Source organism: Motacilla alba, chromosome 11 (genome assembly GCF_015832195.1).
Source record: "Motacilla alba alba isolate MOTALB_02 chromosome 11, Motacilla_alba_V1.0_pri, whole genome shotgun sequence".
Taxonomy (NCBI): Eukaryota; Metazoa; Chordata; class Aves; order Passeriformes; family Motacillidae; genus Motacilla; species Motacilla alba.
Window position 1 is genome coordinate 6,723,344 of NC_052026.1, and position 15,902 is coordinate 6,739,245.

The 15,902-nt window shown below is 44.2% G+C and overlaps 2 protein-coding genes across 5 annotated transcripts in view; one reads left to right on the top strand and one right to left on the bottom strand.

Moving 5' to 3' along the window:
* On the bottom strand, nucleotides 1–12,054 carry CCNE1 (cyclin E1). The gene is made up of 12 exons (XM_038148532.1): nucleotides 12,029–12,054; nucleotides 11,502–11,804; nucleotides 11,108–11,198; nucleotides 10,828–10,896; nucleotides 4,396–4,538; nucleotides 4,185–4,320; nucleotides 3,231–3,377; nucleotides 2,366–2,461; nucleotides 1,876–2,010; nucleotides 1,682–1,793; nucleotides 1,438–1,595; nucleotides 1–582 (listed from the first exon to the last, which is right to left on the bottom strand). Exons 1-12 carry the CDS (start codon nucleotides 12,052–12,054, stop codon nucleotides 460–462), a joined length of 1,539 nt encoding a protein of 512 aa, XP_038004460.1. The 3' UTR covers nucleotides 1–459.
* LOC119705515 (uncharacterized protein F13E9.13, mitochondrial-like) overlaps nucleotides 11,836–15,902 on the top strand; it is a 22,621-nt gene continuing 18,554 nt past the window's right edge. For 2 of the 4 annotated variants that reach the window (XR_005258254.1, XM_038148066.1), the window contains exon 1: nucleotides 13,189–13,686. Coding sequence is in view for 2 of the 4 variants with exons in the window: in XM_038148066.1 (XP_038003994.1) it covers nucleotides 13,459–13,686 (228 nt within the window). In the remaining 2 variants the exon portion in view is untranslated. Of the gene's footprint in view, nucleotides 11,905–12,049; nucleotides 12,126–13,184; nucleotides 13,687–15,902 lie in introns of those variants that run through there. The other 2 variants (XM_038148068.1, XR_005258255.1) reach the window with 2 other exon arrangements.

The window sequence follows — 15,902 nt, forward strand, 5'->3', positions numbered from 1 at the left end:
TTTTACAGTAAAGAGTTTTTTAAAAGGCATCAAGTTGTAAGCCAACCATTCAAAAAAAGAGGCTTTGAAATGTTGTCTTCCACAGCACTTTTTGCCCATTTGTCAACAAGGGAGAGAAATCTGCAGATTACCCAAAGGACAAACAGGCACAGTAACTAATTTAAACTTCAAGCCCTTTTTCTGAACAGTTGATCAAGCATCACCCTCCGTAGCAGCATCTGGAGCACACTTCAGTGTTCTTTCAAGTGGCTGGTGTACTTGATCCATTTCTTTAAAATATTTTAACATTCAATAAAACTATTTCAAATAGAAAAAACTTCTGTCACATGAAAGTAAGGTTTCCTTTTCAGATTCCGTGAAAGCTTATGAACTTCACTGGCAGCATTTCTGTAATGGAGCAGGAGCTAAAACCAGCAGAACAGGCACTTGAGCAAAATTGTCTGTCAACAGTTCCTAAAGTCAGGTTGATTGCAGTCCAGAAGACAGTTTCTTACTACTTTGTGGTGGTGTAAGGACACCAGTGGGGAAAGGTGAAGTCCTATTTTGCTCAGCCAATATGGCTTGTTTTGCTTGAGCTCTGTCCTGAAAGCACATGAAAATGAGGGGAAAAAAAAAATCTTTACTTTGGTGTGTCTATGCAACAGATCAACAGAAATCAGTGTTTTGTAATCTGATAGATTGTTAATCTGGAAAAGCATATGCAGATCTAACTCTCCTAACTAATAAATCTCATAGTACACAGAAGTTACTTGTAGTACAACTCAAAGAGATCAGTATTAGTTTTTGGAATCTGATGATTAGCATTAGGCATTTATAACACACAAGCACTCCCATACCTTCAAGAAAGCAAAATGGAGAAACAATTGAGCAGGAAGAACTTTAACTCCGACCTAGAATTCAATAACCTAAAGAGAAAAACTAACCCAAATAGCTTAAACCACAATTCTTTGAACAAGATTTTGATCCTCCGCAGGTTTCTCACACTAAAAACCACTCTTCCTCCACTGCTTGTCACTGACCACTGTCACGTAACAATCCCACCAGATCAGTCTCAAGTGATTCACCTTTATTTTTCTCCAGATCAGACAAGACTGTATTAGTGGTATTTCCTAGAAAGGTCTAACACATGGTATTTGAAGTACCCCAAAGGGTAGAGAAATGCTTCTGATTTCTAGGGTAATTATATGCTTTTGATATGAGAGGCTGAAGGCACAGATTTTTAAATCATCCTTTTAAACAAAATACTGAACAAGTCAGTCCCAAGAAAAGTCTTTGTACCAAGAATTTTGTATCTGGACTACAACCTTATATCTTTTATCATCTAAATACACTCAGTCTCAACCTGCTTGTGCTTCTCTTAAATTGACTGTACGTTCACACCAAGCAAGAGATTCAGAGATTTCACAGATAGGTTTGTCTTCATGTGCACATACATACCAGCAAATCAAAGCTGTTGATGTGCGTCTGTATATTGTGCAAATCTTCAGGAGCAATCCCGCTAAAGTGTTTGAGTTTGGAGCTTCCTACTTCCCTCAGAGCCATGGCAAATGGGACCATCCATTTCACACAGTCCTCTATCTCACAGAACTCATAACCTGCAACACGAGACACACGCTGATCTGCCTGAATCAAGACAGAATATTTGTCAGCACACAAGATTTAAGTCTATAAATGCCAATACCTGAAACTTTCTGCATCAACTCAGATGAAGAGAAGTGATACAAAGCAGAAGCTGCAAGTATTCCATAGGTATATTCCAAGCAGCCAATATCCAGCACGCAGAGATCCAAGAGCTAAAAGACAATAGATGCTGAGTAAGCCTGGCAGAAAAATACTTTTCCAGGTGAAACAGCATTTGAAGAAAATGAGTCTTACCTCTGTTATTTGTACAAATATCTGCTGTGGATATTGCGGCAGCATTACCTCATAAAGATCATTTAAATATGCAACTTGCAGGTAAATGTTTAGCCACGATATAACTGTCAGTGGATTTAAGTTCCAATTAAGAGCCTGAAAGAACAGACATACACAAGACCTCAGTGCCAATTTAAGTTAAGTTCCTTAAACCATGCAAGATGGTTAAACAATCACAAGCTCTAATCCCAGTTGGTTAAGGCATCTTTAGAACATGCAAATCAAATACTCTCTAGCTCTTCCTGCTGATACAGTCAAGGAACAAATAATTTTGTTAATACACACATACTGGTGGATGCTTTAGATCATTTGTTGCCTAAAGAAAACACTGCTTTCTAATGAGTAAGAGAAATTGTGCCTCTTAGCAGCACCTCAGATTAACTGAGAAGCTCTGCTTTTAGTCTGATTATGCTATACATTTTTAAAAACTAATTCCACTTGTAAATATTACCTTCATAATGATCAATTCCATACTGATGATTTCATCTTCTGTACAGGCTCCATCTGTAACATAGGCAAACTGGTGCAACTTTGGTGGATAAATTTCCTGAAAGACAGGAGATCAAGTATTTAATTTGTGCAATAGGTTGTAACTAGTTTCATTAGTTATTTTTACAAAAAGTAAAGAAATAAACAGAACAACCACTGCTTCAGCCTTCCAAAACAGAAAGGGGAGGGGGGACAGCTCCTTATTCCCCCATTCTAAATCCTGTGTTCTCTGCCTTTAATATACAGATTTCTTGTTCCTCATAGCCTTCAACTCTCACTTTGCATGGATCAGCACAAACCTACATTGTTTGACTACAGCACCACTGTGACTGAATCACAACTGACATCAAGATTTTTAAGCATCCTAAAGAAAAGGCCTTTTATCTCTTGTTTAAGAATAGACTGAACATCAGTTTTTAAACAACTAAGAACTTAAAAAGCACTGTGTATTTTAGTAGATCAAATTGTTCCAGTAAATAATAGCTCAGACTATCATGCAGCAGGTACTCTATTGCAATGAAATTGCCACCAGTGGTCTCTGTATGCAGCAGCCAGCCAAAAATTCATGTAGCAACTGCAACTAAAACTTTAGATTTAACACTGAATTCTCTAATAAGAAAACTAGATAACATCACAGTATAATTTTACCCACTTCTAAAAAAACCAGGAATGTTGCAAACAAAACAAAAAAATCTTTGTTCTGTCTCCCATTTGAAAAAAATGATAGCAAGTAATTCCATAAAGCTTTCCACAATATGTCCAGCATCCAAGAAGTGTGCTGTGTGTCCATTCACATTTTTAGGGCAAGTAAAGCTGGAGACACTTACCTCAAGCTTTGCTGCTATGAATAGAGAAGTGACACCAATAAGCTGCAATAGTGTTTTTACAACATCCTGTTGTGTTGCCATAAAGCGATCAAAGAAATCTTGTGCTAAATAAAAAGTTTCTCTATGAAGTTTGTAGGCTTCACAAACCTGGAGAGACAACAAGAGATTACAAAGGTCAAGAACAGTGTTAAAAAGTCAAAACTAGATGCTATGTATGTATCCAAAAAAAAAAAAAGCATAACATAGACAAAAAATTTGTATTAGCTTTCGACTTCACTGCTATTGTGAAGTAACATGTTAACTAACTGCAAGAGTTAAACAGTTTCCTTTGACACAAGATGACTGTCATGATAGTAACTTCCAAGAAAAAACAGATTGGAGTGAAAACCCTTCTAGGAAATGCAAGCACATGTTCCAACAATGTCAGAACATCAGTTCCTCATTTTTTGCAAAGATCCATCATTCCAACACCTCAAAAGAGAAAATTCTCACAAGCACTTTAAAACTAAGAACAGGGAATATGCCATCAAGTCATCCAAATAGTGAAACAGACTCAGACACAAGAGGAACTGTAGCACATTCTGCATGACAAAAACAGGTAAGGCCAGGAGATGGATGTGATCTCAGAGCTACCCACCTTCCTTCTTACAGTGACTTTTGTAATTATTTGTTCAGCCTTTGTCTGCAGTGTGACCTTAAAAGCTTACCCCGTGTTAGGCACAAATTCATTATTGCCCACTATCAATCTAAATGAGTAACAGAATGTATTGACAGTCTGCAAATCATCAGCTCAGTATATCATATATTCTTTAAGTTTGGTGTCATTCATTGACAAAATTTAAGATGAAGACAAGTATCTGGAGCTAAACATGCTCCTGAAGTGCACTCATGACAGTTATTAGTGCACTTCAACAAAAGCACACTTGAGACACTCACAAGCACAGAAAAGCTTACCTCCATTAGCCAGTCTAGAAGGATGGTTCTCATCTTAGGCTGCAGCTGGGGGTGCCTTTGCATGTAGAATTTATCTCTCACGTAGGTCTCCTCTTTGTTTATCATGTTTTTCCATACATCATCCCTGTTTGCCCAGCTAAAAGAGATCAATGTTTAGTCTTGGATCATGAGACAGGAGGAAGGCAGAGCAGCAGCAGCCCAGCACACTCACCCTAGAGCTGGCAGAGGGGTAGCTCTGGTGGGAACACTGCTCAGGTGGATAAAACGCGAGTAATCGACACGAACGGGATCGTCGTCTTTGTCCGGAGTGGGAATCAGCATGTGGGCGTGCTCGTGAATGTTGGTCCAGGACTTCTGTCAAATCAAACACCAGATTTGACACTGCTTTTTAAAGTAATCATTTTTGCTGTAGATAGATATTGTGGCAGAAGTTAGGAGCATATCTTGCCAATGTCTTATCTCTTTGAACTGCACAGAATCACAGAATGGTAGAGGCTGGAAGGCACCTCTAGGTTTTTTCACCAAGCTCCCTGCTCACACAGGGCCACCAAGAGCCAGCTGCCCAGGACCATGACCAGAAGGATTTAGAATATCTTCAAGGATGGAGACTCCAGAACTATTTTGGACAACTTGTGCCATGCTTGGCTGCCCTCACAGTAAAAAGTGTTCCACGATATTCAGAGGGAACGTCTTCTGCTTCAGTTTGTGTCCATCTCCTCTTGTCCTATCACACTAAGAAGAGCTTAGCTCCATCTTCTTTACATCTTCCCTTCAAATATTTATAAACTATTGACACAAATTGCCACAGGCCTTTTCTCCAGGCTAAACAGCCCCAGCTTCCAGAGCCTTTACTTATCAGCAAGATGCCCTGGTTCCTGAATTACCTTAATGGACCTTTCTGGACTCTCTTGTATGCTCAAGTCTCTTTTTTCTGGGGGAGCCCACAACTGGACACAACACTACAGATGTGGCCTCACCTGTGCTGAGTAGAGGGGGTGCTGCTTATAAGCACAGTAGAGAAAGTTTGGGACTAAAGCTGAAGAACATTCACCCTCCTCTTTTGAAGGACCACAAGTATTTCATGGAAAGATACCCAAGTCAGAACCTCCTACTCTCATGCTGTGGTGGTTTTGTGTTTTTTTTTTTTTTTTTTTTTTACCAAAAATATACTTGCCCTCAAGTAAACAACAAGCAGATGGAATTCAAAGACCCAAATATGAGGTTAGAATTTCTGGTCAGGGATATGTATATAATATGCCTGAAGTCAAGCTTTCATGCAAAGCATCTCAGATGGTGAACACAGCAAAATAGTTTGTAGGATTTTGTACTCATTCATTTAGCAGAGTTAAGATAAAAACCCAAAGCACATATGACCCAATTTTCAGAATATAGCCAAGTACATGTTATGCAATTGCTACTAAACTATCAAGCTGATAATTTTCTATGTCAAATTCTGCCATGGTCTGCAAACATCAGCTATCCAAAACTTCACCTGGCATGTCCTTTCAACTTTTATTTGGACCAGAACATAAATCTAGGTTTACTCTTCTACCATCTAAGTCTTAAATAGGATCTTGTACACTTCACACAGTGCCCCAGGAAAACACTACTTTATTTGCAGTAGAATACAAAGCCAGCACCGTGTCATGGTGCCTAAGCAAATTAAAATTTGGCATTTCTGCTTAATAATGAAGTCAGCCATCTTGCTGCAACTTGATCACTTCTGCACCACTAAAAGGACAGAACTCCCTAATAGGTTTCTAATATGCTAAAAACAATGAATTAAAAACAAATTCACAATAATCATTAGGCACTATCAAGTAAAACACTATGTGAAACTTTGCCTCTTGCAAAAAAGCTTCCCCAGCTGATTTTTGCCATTTTTCTTACATATGACATCACTTTCCAGCAAAATGGCTCCTTCCTGCACCAGTTTCACAAACAGAAACCACTGACTTGATGAAACAAAAACCACATTTCACAGTTCTCTCACAGCTAAGACTGCTTTGCACTTTGAGTTACTGACACACAGATCAGTCTTTTTTCTTCTTGGGAGTTCTCCATGCAAATACAGCATAGCTACATACCCAGCCATGCCAGGATTTAATTTGGGTGGGGAGGAGGCAAAGCAAGGGAATAGTATCCTTATCTTAAAAATTACAGACTCCTTACAAACTGAAAGTTTGAATGAAAATGTTGCATCAGCATTGCTTAAAGTTAATTTTTGTCCTCCCTCAAAACTAGACTTTAGTCACACTTTGTTCTCCAAACTACACAGCAAGCCCAGCTGCCAACAGCCCTTGGAGAAGTGCTGTCTTATCAGTTAATCAGCAAACAGAAAAGCAGTAGATTATACAGTATCTATTTAAAGGTGCCTACTACACCAGCAGCTTCTGAAGGACAAGAGACTTGCTCACAAAGCTCTCAAAGCAGACACATCACATGCAACAACTAAAGATATTTCACCACCCTCAATTTTCTATAAGGAAATAGAAATCAAAGTTCAAGAGCCTCTAAGGTGTTTTGAAAAGAAGGGAAAACAAAGTTTTTGACAACATAACGTCACTTAACAAGACACTGGGGAAAAGATGTGAGCAACAAAAGTACATGGCTCAGCTAGAGACAAGAATGAAACTAATGTGCAAGGCCTCAAAAGAAAGCAGCCCATGGGGAAGGAGACAGGAATTAATTAGTGTGGGTGAGGGAGTGCCATAACTCTGGCACAGATTTTGGTTGAGAGAATGAACATATCAATCCGGCTCTTGAGTCTCTAAAACAGATTTAGCAAGACACTCAATTGAAAGCAAGAAACACTATCAAGAAACTGCATTACCTCACACTGCAACTGTAAGGAAATAGGAGCCACTACTGAAAAAAAGAACAGTTTAAGGTGGGGAGGGTATGAGGAAACCATGAAGAACTTCCTTTGGGCTTGCACAGAGCCAATCCAAAAGTGGAGACCTGTCAGAAAGCAACAGATATTACCCAGAATCTGTGCAGCCTAACAGAGGAAACATTACAGTCCTGAGCTGAACAGACAAACAGGAGCTGAAGCAGCACACAAGCAAAAACATCAGTGGGGAGAATGGCCTCTTCAAATCTATGTGGAGCCCAGCAAGAAAGCTTGGTGACTCCCTCAGTAATGTTCCAGGTACAGGAGCAACTAATCAGATGCTGATCTCTATCTCAGACCTAAGATCAAAAGACAGACTGGAGAAAAAAAGCACCTGAGAAAGCTCATTAGGAGGAGAGGTACCAAGAGGGAAGAAGGTGGGTGATAAGCCCATGAGAGCACCCAAGCCCATACAGCTCCAGACGGAAAACACAGGAGTTCAGAGGTGGGGGTCTTTATAAAGCACAAACATTAGTAGGCCTCAGTTTCCGGCAGCATGTCACCATTCACTGATACAACAATTATTCATAGAAAAAAGTCTTTAACAACTTTCAGGATATAGATCAGACACAAAACAGAGCAGGTTGACTACTGGGGTTATTGGTTATAGGCCAGACAGGGCCTCCAGTGAAGGACACCTAAAAATACAAACTGCTGAAACACTTGTGCACTTCGATGTGAGCCAGGAGCCACCAGAATGAGCTTCCACTGACAAGCAAGGAGTGCAGCAGGAGGAAGAGAATGACACAGAACTGCATTCAAACAGCAACATCGGAGGTTTTTCAGCATGGAAATCAATGGCAGGGGAACAGGCTTGTTTGTCACCCTTAAAGCAGCACCTAATACCATAGACAATGGTATCACTTCCAAGTCCACAGCCTTAGTTTGCCCATCAGAAACAGCAAGACCTATAATTCTAGCCACTTTTCAGTCACAGGATGCATTACTTTGAAGTATTGAATTTTTCTTTGCCATCAGAAGGGAATTCCAGACTTAGCTAACAGGACAGAAAAGAGTAACTCACACTATTAAGTTGGTCCAATCTCTTGGATAGCATAGGAGCTTCTATTCCTTTGAAATAAGAGTCTAAATGTCCTGCTCCAGATTAAAGCCAAGTTAGGTCTCAATCTGTGTATTGTTTAGACTCCTTTTTTTGTGGGCTTTGTTTTGTTCATTTTTTAAAACTGAATCTTCAAAAGTTAATCTAGATTAGTAAAAGAAACTTGAGGCTATTTTCAAAACACTTAGGGGGAACACTTCAACAATGCTAAAATCAGATTCTGAAAAACATCTAGCAAGGAACTGATCAGAACTCCTTCCTGAGAGTCTACTCCACCACCTTTACATGTGAAAACATTAGCTAGTTTAATCTAAAGAAACTAACTTACAGATTCAATTCTTCACTTTATATAGAGGTGACCATGCAACTTGCATCACAACTACACAGATTATTCTAATCTAGTTAGATGAATTTTGTTTTACATGGAGCCTCAGAAGTGTATTCATCCCCACAAAGCAGCCAGAATTAGTATGAGAATTGCTAGCAGAATTACAGCAGTGCCAGTTCTCCAAAATCAAACACAGAATTTATGCAATATTCTGCTGTCACAGACCTGATGATATAGCCACCCTTTCATCACATAAAGGGTAACGGCATCCTAATTAAGAACTGAGGCCTTATGTTCCACAGAAGCAAACTAATGAATTGACTATGAAGATGTCATAAAGTGGGATGTGACTCTGATATTTTGCCTTGTGGATAAACTAGTGTCAGTAAACAATTTATTTAATGTAGAAGTCATGTGGTATAGGCTGCAGTGGATTTATGGCTGCTTGCATTTTAGAACTGTCGTGTCTCCACAGAATAACTGTCGCCCTGGCTATCATTCCAGCCTGCTATACTGCTGCTGGAACCGTAAACATATTCTCATTAGTGGTCCATGGCAATTTATATCAGAGAATAGCTTGTGTCACACCATAGACTGAAGAGCTGCTGCTGTGCAGCCAAATGTTAGCTTTTTTAACCAGATCTGGAACAATCTGGCTACTTTGTCACAACAAAAATACCTGATCTATGTAAGGAAAGATATACAGGTGTGATATTATTCATTGTTTATAGAACGAAAGGGTCAAATGCCTCCAGCATCCTATAATGACCTTGAAAAATTCTCAAGAAAGATTTTTGATGCCTACTGCCTAAATTATCTAAGTTTTAGTTTACCTATCCATCCTGAAGTAACACTGAATGGCTACTAGGCCAAAAGCACAAACAAGAAGACAAAATTGGAAGTCTTTATCTGCTCTGAAAGTTGAAGGTCAACATATGCAAAAGATACCTCAAGTTTCCTTCCACTGTCTTTCTGGAAGACAGTAAAATTGGGTCCCCATTGAGATTTTCTAATAAATACCTCGTTATTGTGCAATAAACATGCACAAGAAGGCCTTGCTCAGTTTAAAGAGAATGAATATTCTGGTGAAGGAGAAAGCTGCACTGAAGGACAGGCAGCTCTTCCTTGTCAGAAGTGAGAAATTAGTTTAATATACTGTGCAAAAGAAAGACAGAAGGGAAGGAGAGATCCCCTCATTAAATGCTCACCATTTGAGCCCTGCTTAATATGTTGACTGATAACTAGTGTACGCAGTTGCAACAAGCAGAGGCCATTCCAAACAATGATGCCCATCTGTTATGGTAGCACTTCAGTCTTAGAACTTCCAGCTGCCACTTCGGGTTGGATGTGCCACATTATGCACAGCCTGGCCTCCCAAATGAGGACAGGCTGCACACCCTGCCCGTGACTCCTGCAACTTCAGCATCACCCTGGGTGTGCAGTGACAGGCTGAAGGCTCGGTGACAGAGACTGAGCACGAGTGCACGTGATCAGGGAAAACGGGGAATGCACCTATTCCAGAACACGGGCTACTCAAGGTACAACGGCATCACACGACATCCAACAGAGATACAAAAAGCATCTGCTTTTTCAAGAATATGGAAAGCACACAAATGGAACTAGAGGACACCAGTAAAACTAGCGTTGACTTTTTAAGTTGGTTCATTCTACATGCCTTCCTGAGAAAGGCGGCAATGGTCACAATCAGCCTCCACTACAGGACTGATTTTCACAGGTAGAGTGACTTTATAGAAATATTTCTTTGTTCTGCAGAGAAACAAAGCCTGTTTTACCATACCATGAGCATCAAGTATTCACATCCAAGGAACCCCTTACTTAAGTCTGTCTGATAATTACCCTTGTCAATGTGAATAGAGCTGATCTAGGAGAAAAGAGGACACTACTTTCCTCTTTGCCAGATAACAGAGAAATAGAGACATGACTACAAGGAGAACCACCTCAAGAGACGATCCTGTCTGCATGCTTAAGGAGCACATGTTCAAGGTACATAAGCACAGGCCTGTACTGTTGCACCTCTCTAGAGAAGTAAATGCAGAGTAGGTCTGAAGGCTTGACAGGTGCACCCTTGCAACCTCAGGACAGCTGAATTCACTTCAGCATCAACATAATGCTTCAGATCAACACAGGTCTTCTATCTTACAAAGGCTTCAAAGCTACACATATGAACTGAATTGTTCTGCACACTCCATCATCGACCAGGGCCAACAGTCCCCCTGGCCCTCTGCAGCATGTGGCAGCAGCATACCTGTTTCACCACACTGCCATAAAAAATCAGGCACTGCAAAGTAAGACCAGGGTTAAGTAAGACAACAATATTTACATGTAAGGTCAATTCAATTACCTGTTTTTCGCATGGCTTTTTTCTAGTCATCTCCATTTTAGCAATTTCTTCATCAGGATCCTGTAAGAACTACAAAAAGCGACATATTATTTCCGGGGTGCAAACCGCGGGACAAGCAGCTGTTGGTGGCTGTGACACGCGCCCGGTCCCGCAGGCCCACCCTGCCCCCGGCCCACCCTGCGGGGCCCGCACCCCAACAAAAGGCGGCGAGGCCGCGGGGGCCCAGCCCGGCTGCGGGGCGGGCGCTGGCCCGCGGGCACCGGGCCGGGCCCGCACTCACCGTGGCCACATCAGCTTTCCTCTTGCGGGCTCGCATGGCGTACTCCGCACCCGCGCTCCCCGCAGCAGGTCCCTTGTCGTTCGCGCAGTCGCTGCGGAGAGAGGGGAAGCTGAGCGAGCGCCGGCCGGGGAGCCCGCCGGGGTGCCCGGCCTGCAGGGCCCCGCGCACGGCGGGCCCGGCGCACTCACCGCTCCCGGCGCATGGCATCCGCCTCGGCCGGCGGGCGAGCCGAGCGCCGCGCGGGACGGGGCCGAGCGGGCCCGAGCCGCAGACCCCCCCCCCCCCCCCACCCGCCAAAGGCCGGCAGAGGCGCGCAACGGGCGGCCTGACCGGCCCCACCGGCTCCCCCCGCCCGCCCACCGCCCCCTGCCCGCCCGCGCTACCGCTCACTCACCGCCACACCGGCCCTCGCCGGCCGGGAGCGGGCGCCGGGCGGGTGGTCGGCGGGTGCCGGGCCGGTGGGGCAGGGCGGGAGGCGGGCGGGTTCCGCCGGGCGCCAGCTGCCTCACGGCGCGGCCGCTCCCGTCCCTGCGCGCGGCGCGGGCCGCGCCCGGCGGGACATTTAAACGCGCGGCGGCGGCGCGGGGCCGCCTCCCGACCGCGCACGTGGCCCCGCGCGCGGGCCGGGGCGGGGCCGGCGGGGCGCGGGAGCCGCGCGGAGTCCCGCGCGCGGCAGGGGGCGGGGCCGGGGCGGGGCCTGCGGATCCCGCGCGGAGCGGGGCCGGAGGGGCGGGGCCAGGGCGGGGCCCGGACGCGGAAGCGGCGGGAGCGGCCGTGGCACGTGCGAGCGCGCCGGGGTGAGCCGGGCCGGGCCGGGCCCCGGGGCTCAGGATCCTGTCCCGGACTCGGTCCCGGCCCTGTCCCGGGCCGCGGCGGGAGGCGGGGCCGCCACCATGGCCTGCCCGGCCCGGCTCCGCTCACGCCCTCCTTCCCTCCCCGCAGGCCATGCAGCGGCCCGCGCTCTTCGGGCGGCTCAAGGCGGCGGTCGTCGGGATGGTGCACGTGGGAGCGCTGCCAGGTAAGCGGCGGGACCCGGACCAGGACCAGGACCGCATCTGGGTCGCCGGCCAGGGTCAGCCCTTAGCCCGGCTGCGGTCCCCCTGAAGGCTGTCCCTTCACCGCCACCACGGGCCCCTCATGAGGCGCCGTCAGTTTGGGCACTCCCCGCTTCGGAAGTAGAAAAGGCGGGAAACAGTTCCACATAGGGACCTGGGCTGAGAAAACGAGGATTTGGGCTCGGTGAGCTCTGTGTTTCAAGCAGCGAGGGCTAGGGAGTTGCACGGGTGCGCGTTGCGGTGGGATGGAGGTTGGATAGAGCTCTCATGCCCTTAGAGACAATGGATAGGAAGCTCGGACAACAGGCGGGATCTGTTCCAGCCCGGCCTCCTCGTCCACCCTTCCAGGGGCTCAGGGTGGGCAGGGCTGCTCAGGACAGGCTGATGCCCGGAGCTCGGGGTGCCCCAGGTTTCCCCAGAAGCAGCCCCCAGGCTCACCCTGTGCTGGGAGATCAGGCCAGCTAACAGAGCAGACACAGGGCTCAGCACGGTCCCCATTTCAGACCCCACTGCCTGACCTTAGGAGCCCAAATGTCAGAAGAGACTTCAGTCTTAAGGCAAATTCACTGATCTCAACGAAGTCTGTATGTGTGTATTTCTGCCATGAAGTTCAGATCCAATCATCCTTGTAGATTAAGGACTGATGTGGTCTTCAGGGTAGCCAGGACTTGGTGAAGGGAAGGAGAAATTTTGACTCTATGTTTCAGAAGGCTAGTTTACTATATTATGATATATATTATATTCAAAAAGACTACACTAAAACTCTACTAAAAAGAATAGAGAGAAAGAAATCATCAGAAGGCAAAACAAGAATAGAAAAAAATTAATAACAAAAGCTTGTGACTCCCAGAGAGTCCGAGAGCTGCTGCTTCCTTGATTGGTCAGTAAGTAAAAACATCTCCCATTGACCAATCAAGGAAGCACCTGTTACATTCCACAGCAGCAAGTAACAATTTGTTTACATTTGTTCCTGAGGCCCTCTCAGCTTCTCAGGAGAAGAAAATCCTAGCAAAGGGATTTTCATAGAATACCATAACTACAAAGGACTGCTTTCCCTGGTTTTAACCTCTCTGTTGTTTAGCATTGGTGTTCTGTGCTGACATAGAGGCCAGTCTTGCCCATGGGCTGTATTGCCTGGAGCATCACTAATGCAGGATAAATTACAAGCATGTGAGTAGGAAGCTAAGAGCAGACCTAGTGCAGCAGGGGATTGTAGCAGACATTCCTCAGGTCTGTGAAATAGATTTAGGAGCTGAACGGTTACAGCAGCTCTGCCAAGTTCAGCTAAGGAAAGGCATGTCACAAGGAGATAGGACAGCCTTTGAACAAATTTGCCCTGTATGTCCCCATGTGCAATCCCCATGGATGTCCTGCCCAAAGCTGTTACTGTCCACGGGTTTGGTTTGTGCATGCCCTGGGGTAAACAGCATTGTTCTTGCAGGGACACCAAGAAGTTCTCTTCCATTGACCCAGATCATTGATCAAGCTTGTCAAGAGGCAGAAGTTTACAAGGATGCTGGAGTTGTAAGTTTTGGTTTCTTTCTTCCCATGATGGCCATTACACACTACCACTTCTGCACAGCCAGAATTTTAAATTGAGCCTACAGTTCATCAAAAGCATCTTGAAGCTCATAGATTAGAGATGCTTAAATCCATGTTGTTTATTTAACACAGGAAGTAGGCCTTCTAGATTACAAAGAAAAAACTAAGATAAGTATCACCTGCACCCAAAACAATTGAAAAAGCTTAGATTCAAATAGTGCAATTCAAGTTGTTTTGAGTCTGATGAATCAAGTCAATTTAAGGAGTTTAAAAAAAAAAGTGGCCTGAAATGTGGGCTATTGCTGGCGTTCAAGGTCTCTGGCTGTAGAATGCTTCATCAATCTAGTCTGACAAGCAACTGTATTTTTAGCTCTGTCCAAGCCTCTGGTTTCCTGAGGTCGTGGAGGTGTGCCATGTGCACAGCTGATACACTGCATGCATACCTCAGGAACCTGGAGGGTGCAGGATCACTCCACAGCTGTGTTTGTAACAAAACAGCACAGATAATTCAGGATCTAAAAAAAAAAAAATGAAAAAAAAGGCTCAGGCCCTTTTCTGCCCTCTCTAAGCCTCTCTCCAGGCCCCTGGCAGCAAACATGCCTGCTTTGCACGTCCAGAAGAGCAGGCCCAAAAGGCCATTCTCAGCCAGAGGCAAGAAGAGACTGCTGTCAGAATTGCTGTTGGACCTGAAGTGGTGTAGTAATCTTCATAGGTCAGTAGATTTTAACAGGGTGTATGTCCTTTTGAAAGGTCAGATATGTTTTAAACATTTCATTACACCTTGTCTTGGGGTGTTGATGTGCTTTTTCTTTGACCTGCCCACAGCATTATGAACATTTTCTGGTGGTGTACTAATGTCCAAGGTTTGAAAATGTCTTTAGTGAACAAGCAGTCACTGCTCTGAGCTGCTATTTTCAGAAAAACTTTATTAACAAGCTGTTTGAAACATTTTTAAACTATAAATTAGAATGATACTATAAAGACAGAACAAAATTGAAAACCATAGAAGACCAAGGTCAAAATGCAAGACAAGTCACACAAGGTAGGTTATGGGCAGAGCCCTGGTAAGGCTAAACTAGGAAAGAATGCTGAGAGTAGAATCATTGAAAGGACAGACAGCACTGGGGTAGAATGATGGTAGTAAAATGGGTAAATTGTGGGGTAAAAAAATCTAGTGGGCTTCAGTACCCATGAACCAGATGAACATGTGTGAGATATCCACCCAGTTAGAATAGTCCCTGAATGCAAGTTGAACAGAACAAGGAAGTTTTCTTCCTTTTCATTCCTCCTGAAAGAACAGGTGTGCAGTAACTCTGTTTTCTGTACTGTGCCTTTCTATTTTGTTGTTGCAGTATCACCATGAGGTATAACATGATTTGATCTACATCAGAAGAGTGGCAAACACTAATCTCTGCCTTCCTGTGCCAGAGGAAGTGCTTGCACAGATAATCTGTAACTCATAAAGCCATTGCTCCACACTGCAGTGCCTGTTTGCCCGTTTCCTTACATAATAATTGCACATGGAAACCTTCAACAGCAGGGGGAAGACACCAAATACTCCTGAAGGTGAAGGAAGGCACAGAAGCAGTTACTGCCGCTGCTGGCATGCACAAAGCTGGAGCAGCTTTGAGATAAGTTTTAAAATCAGTACTATGAAATAGTTTCAATTTGGCTTTTATACTTTGTCTTTTCAACAGTTGTACTGAATTCTGCAGTTCCAGCTCTAACTGGTTTACCTTTTCTGCAAACTCTGAACTGGAATATATCTTTAAAGCTACCTGTCAGGAGACACCTGAGGTGAATGCAGTCATCTCTCTACACATTTGGACACATTCAGGGCTTAGAGCTGTAATTAACCCATTTTCCTATAGAAGTCACAGGAACATCAATATACTGCCACACCAGTCTTCATTCGAAAGGTCTGAACAGTGTTAGAGAACAGAACAGAACAGAGTTAGAGCAATATAAGAAACAAATATTTTATTAAGGAGATCAGTCTCAGAGATAATCAGGAGAGCATCCATAAATACCAGTAGGGTTGCTTAACACTTTCTGCAATTTAATTCTTTAGGTTTTTTTGTGTTACTTTAAGAGAAATGCAAGTTTTCATAAGAGATGCTTTGAGGAGCTTCCCAGCTTTTACACAGAGGTCACTACTTCCAAACTGATCTGGAATGGGAATCTGTTTGGGTTTCTTG

Coding starts and splice junctions, on each gene's coding strand:
- CCNE1 (XM_038148532.1), bottom strand. CDS start 12,054: ATGGCCTGCGGGGAGGGAAGGAGGGC. Junction 4,321..4,395: donor ACCCCTCTGCCAGCTCTAGG/GTGAGTGTGCTG, acceptor GATCTCTTTTAG/CTGGGCAAACAGGGATGATG. Junction 583..1,437: donor TCAACAGCTTTGATTTGCTG/GTATGTATGTGC, acceptor ATGTGCTTTCAG/GACAGAGCTCAAGCAAAACA.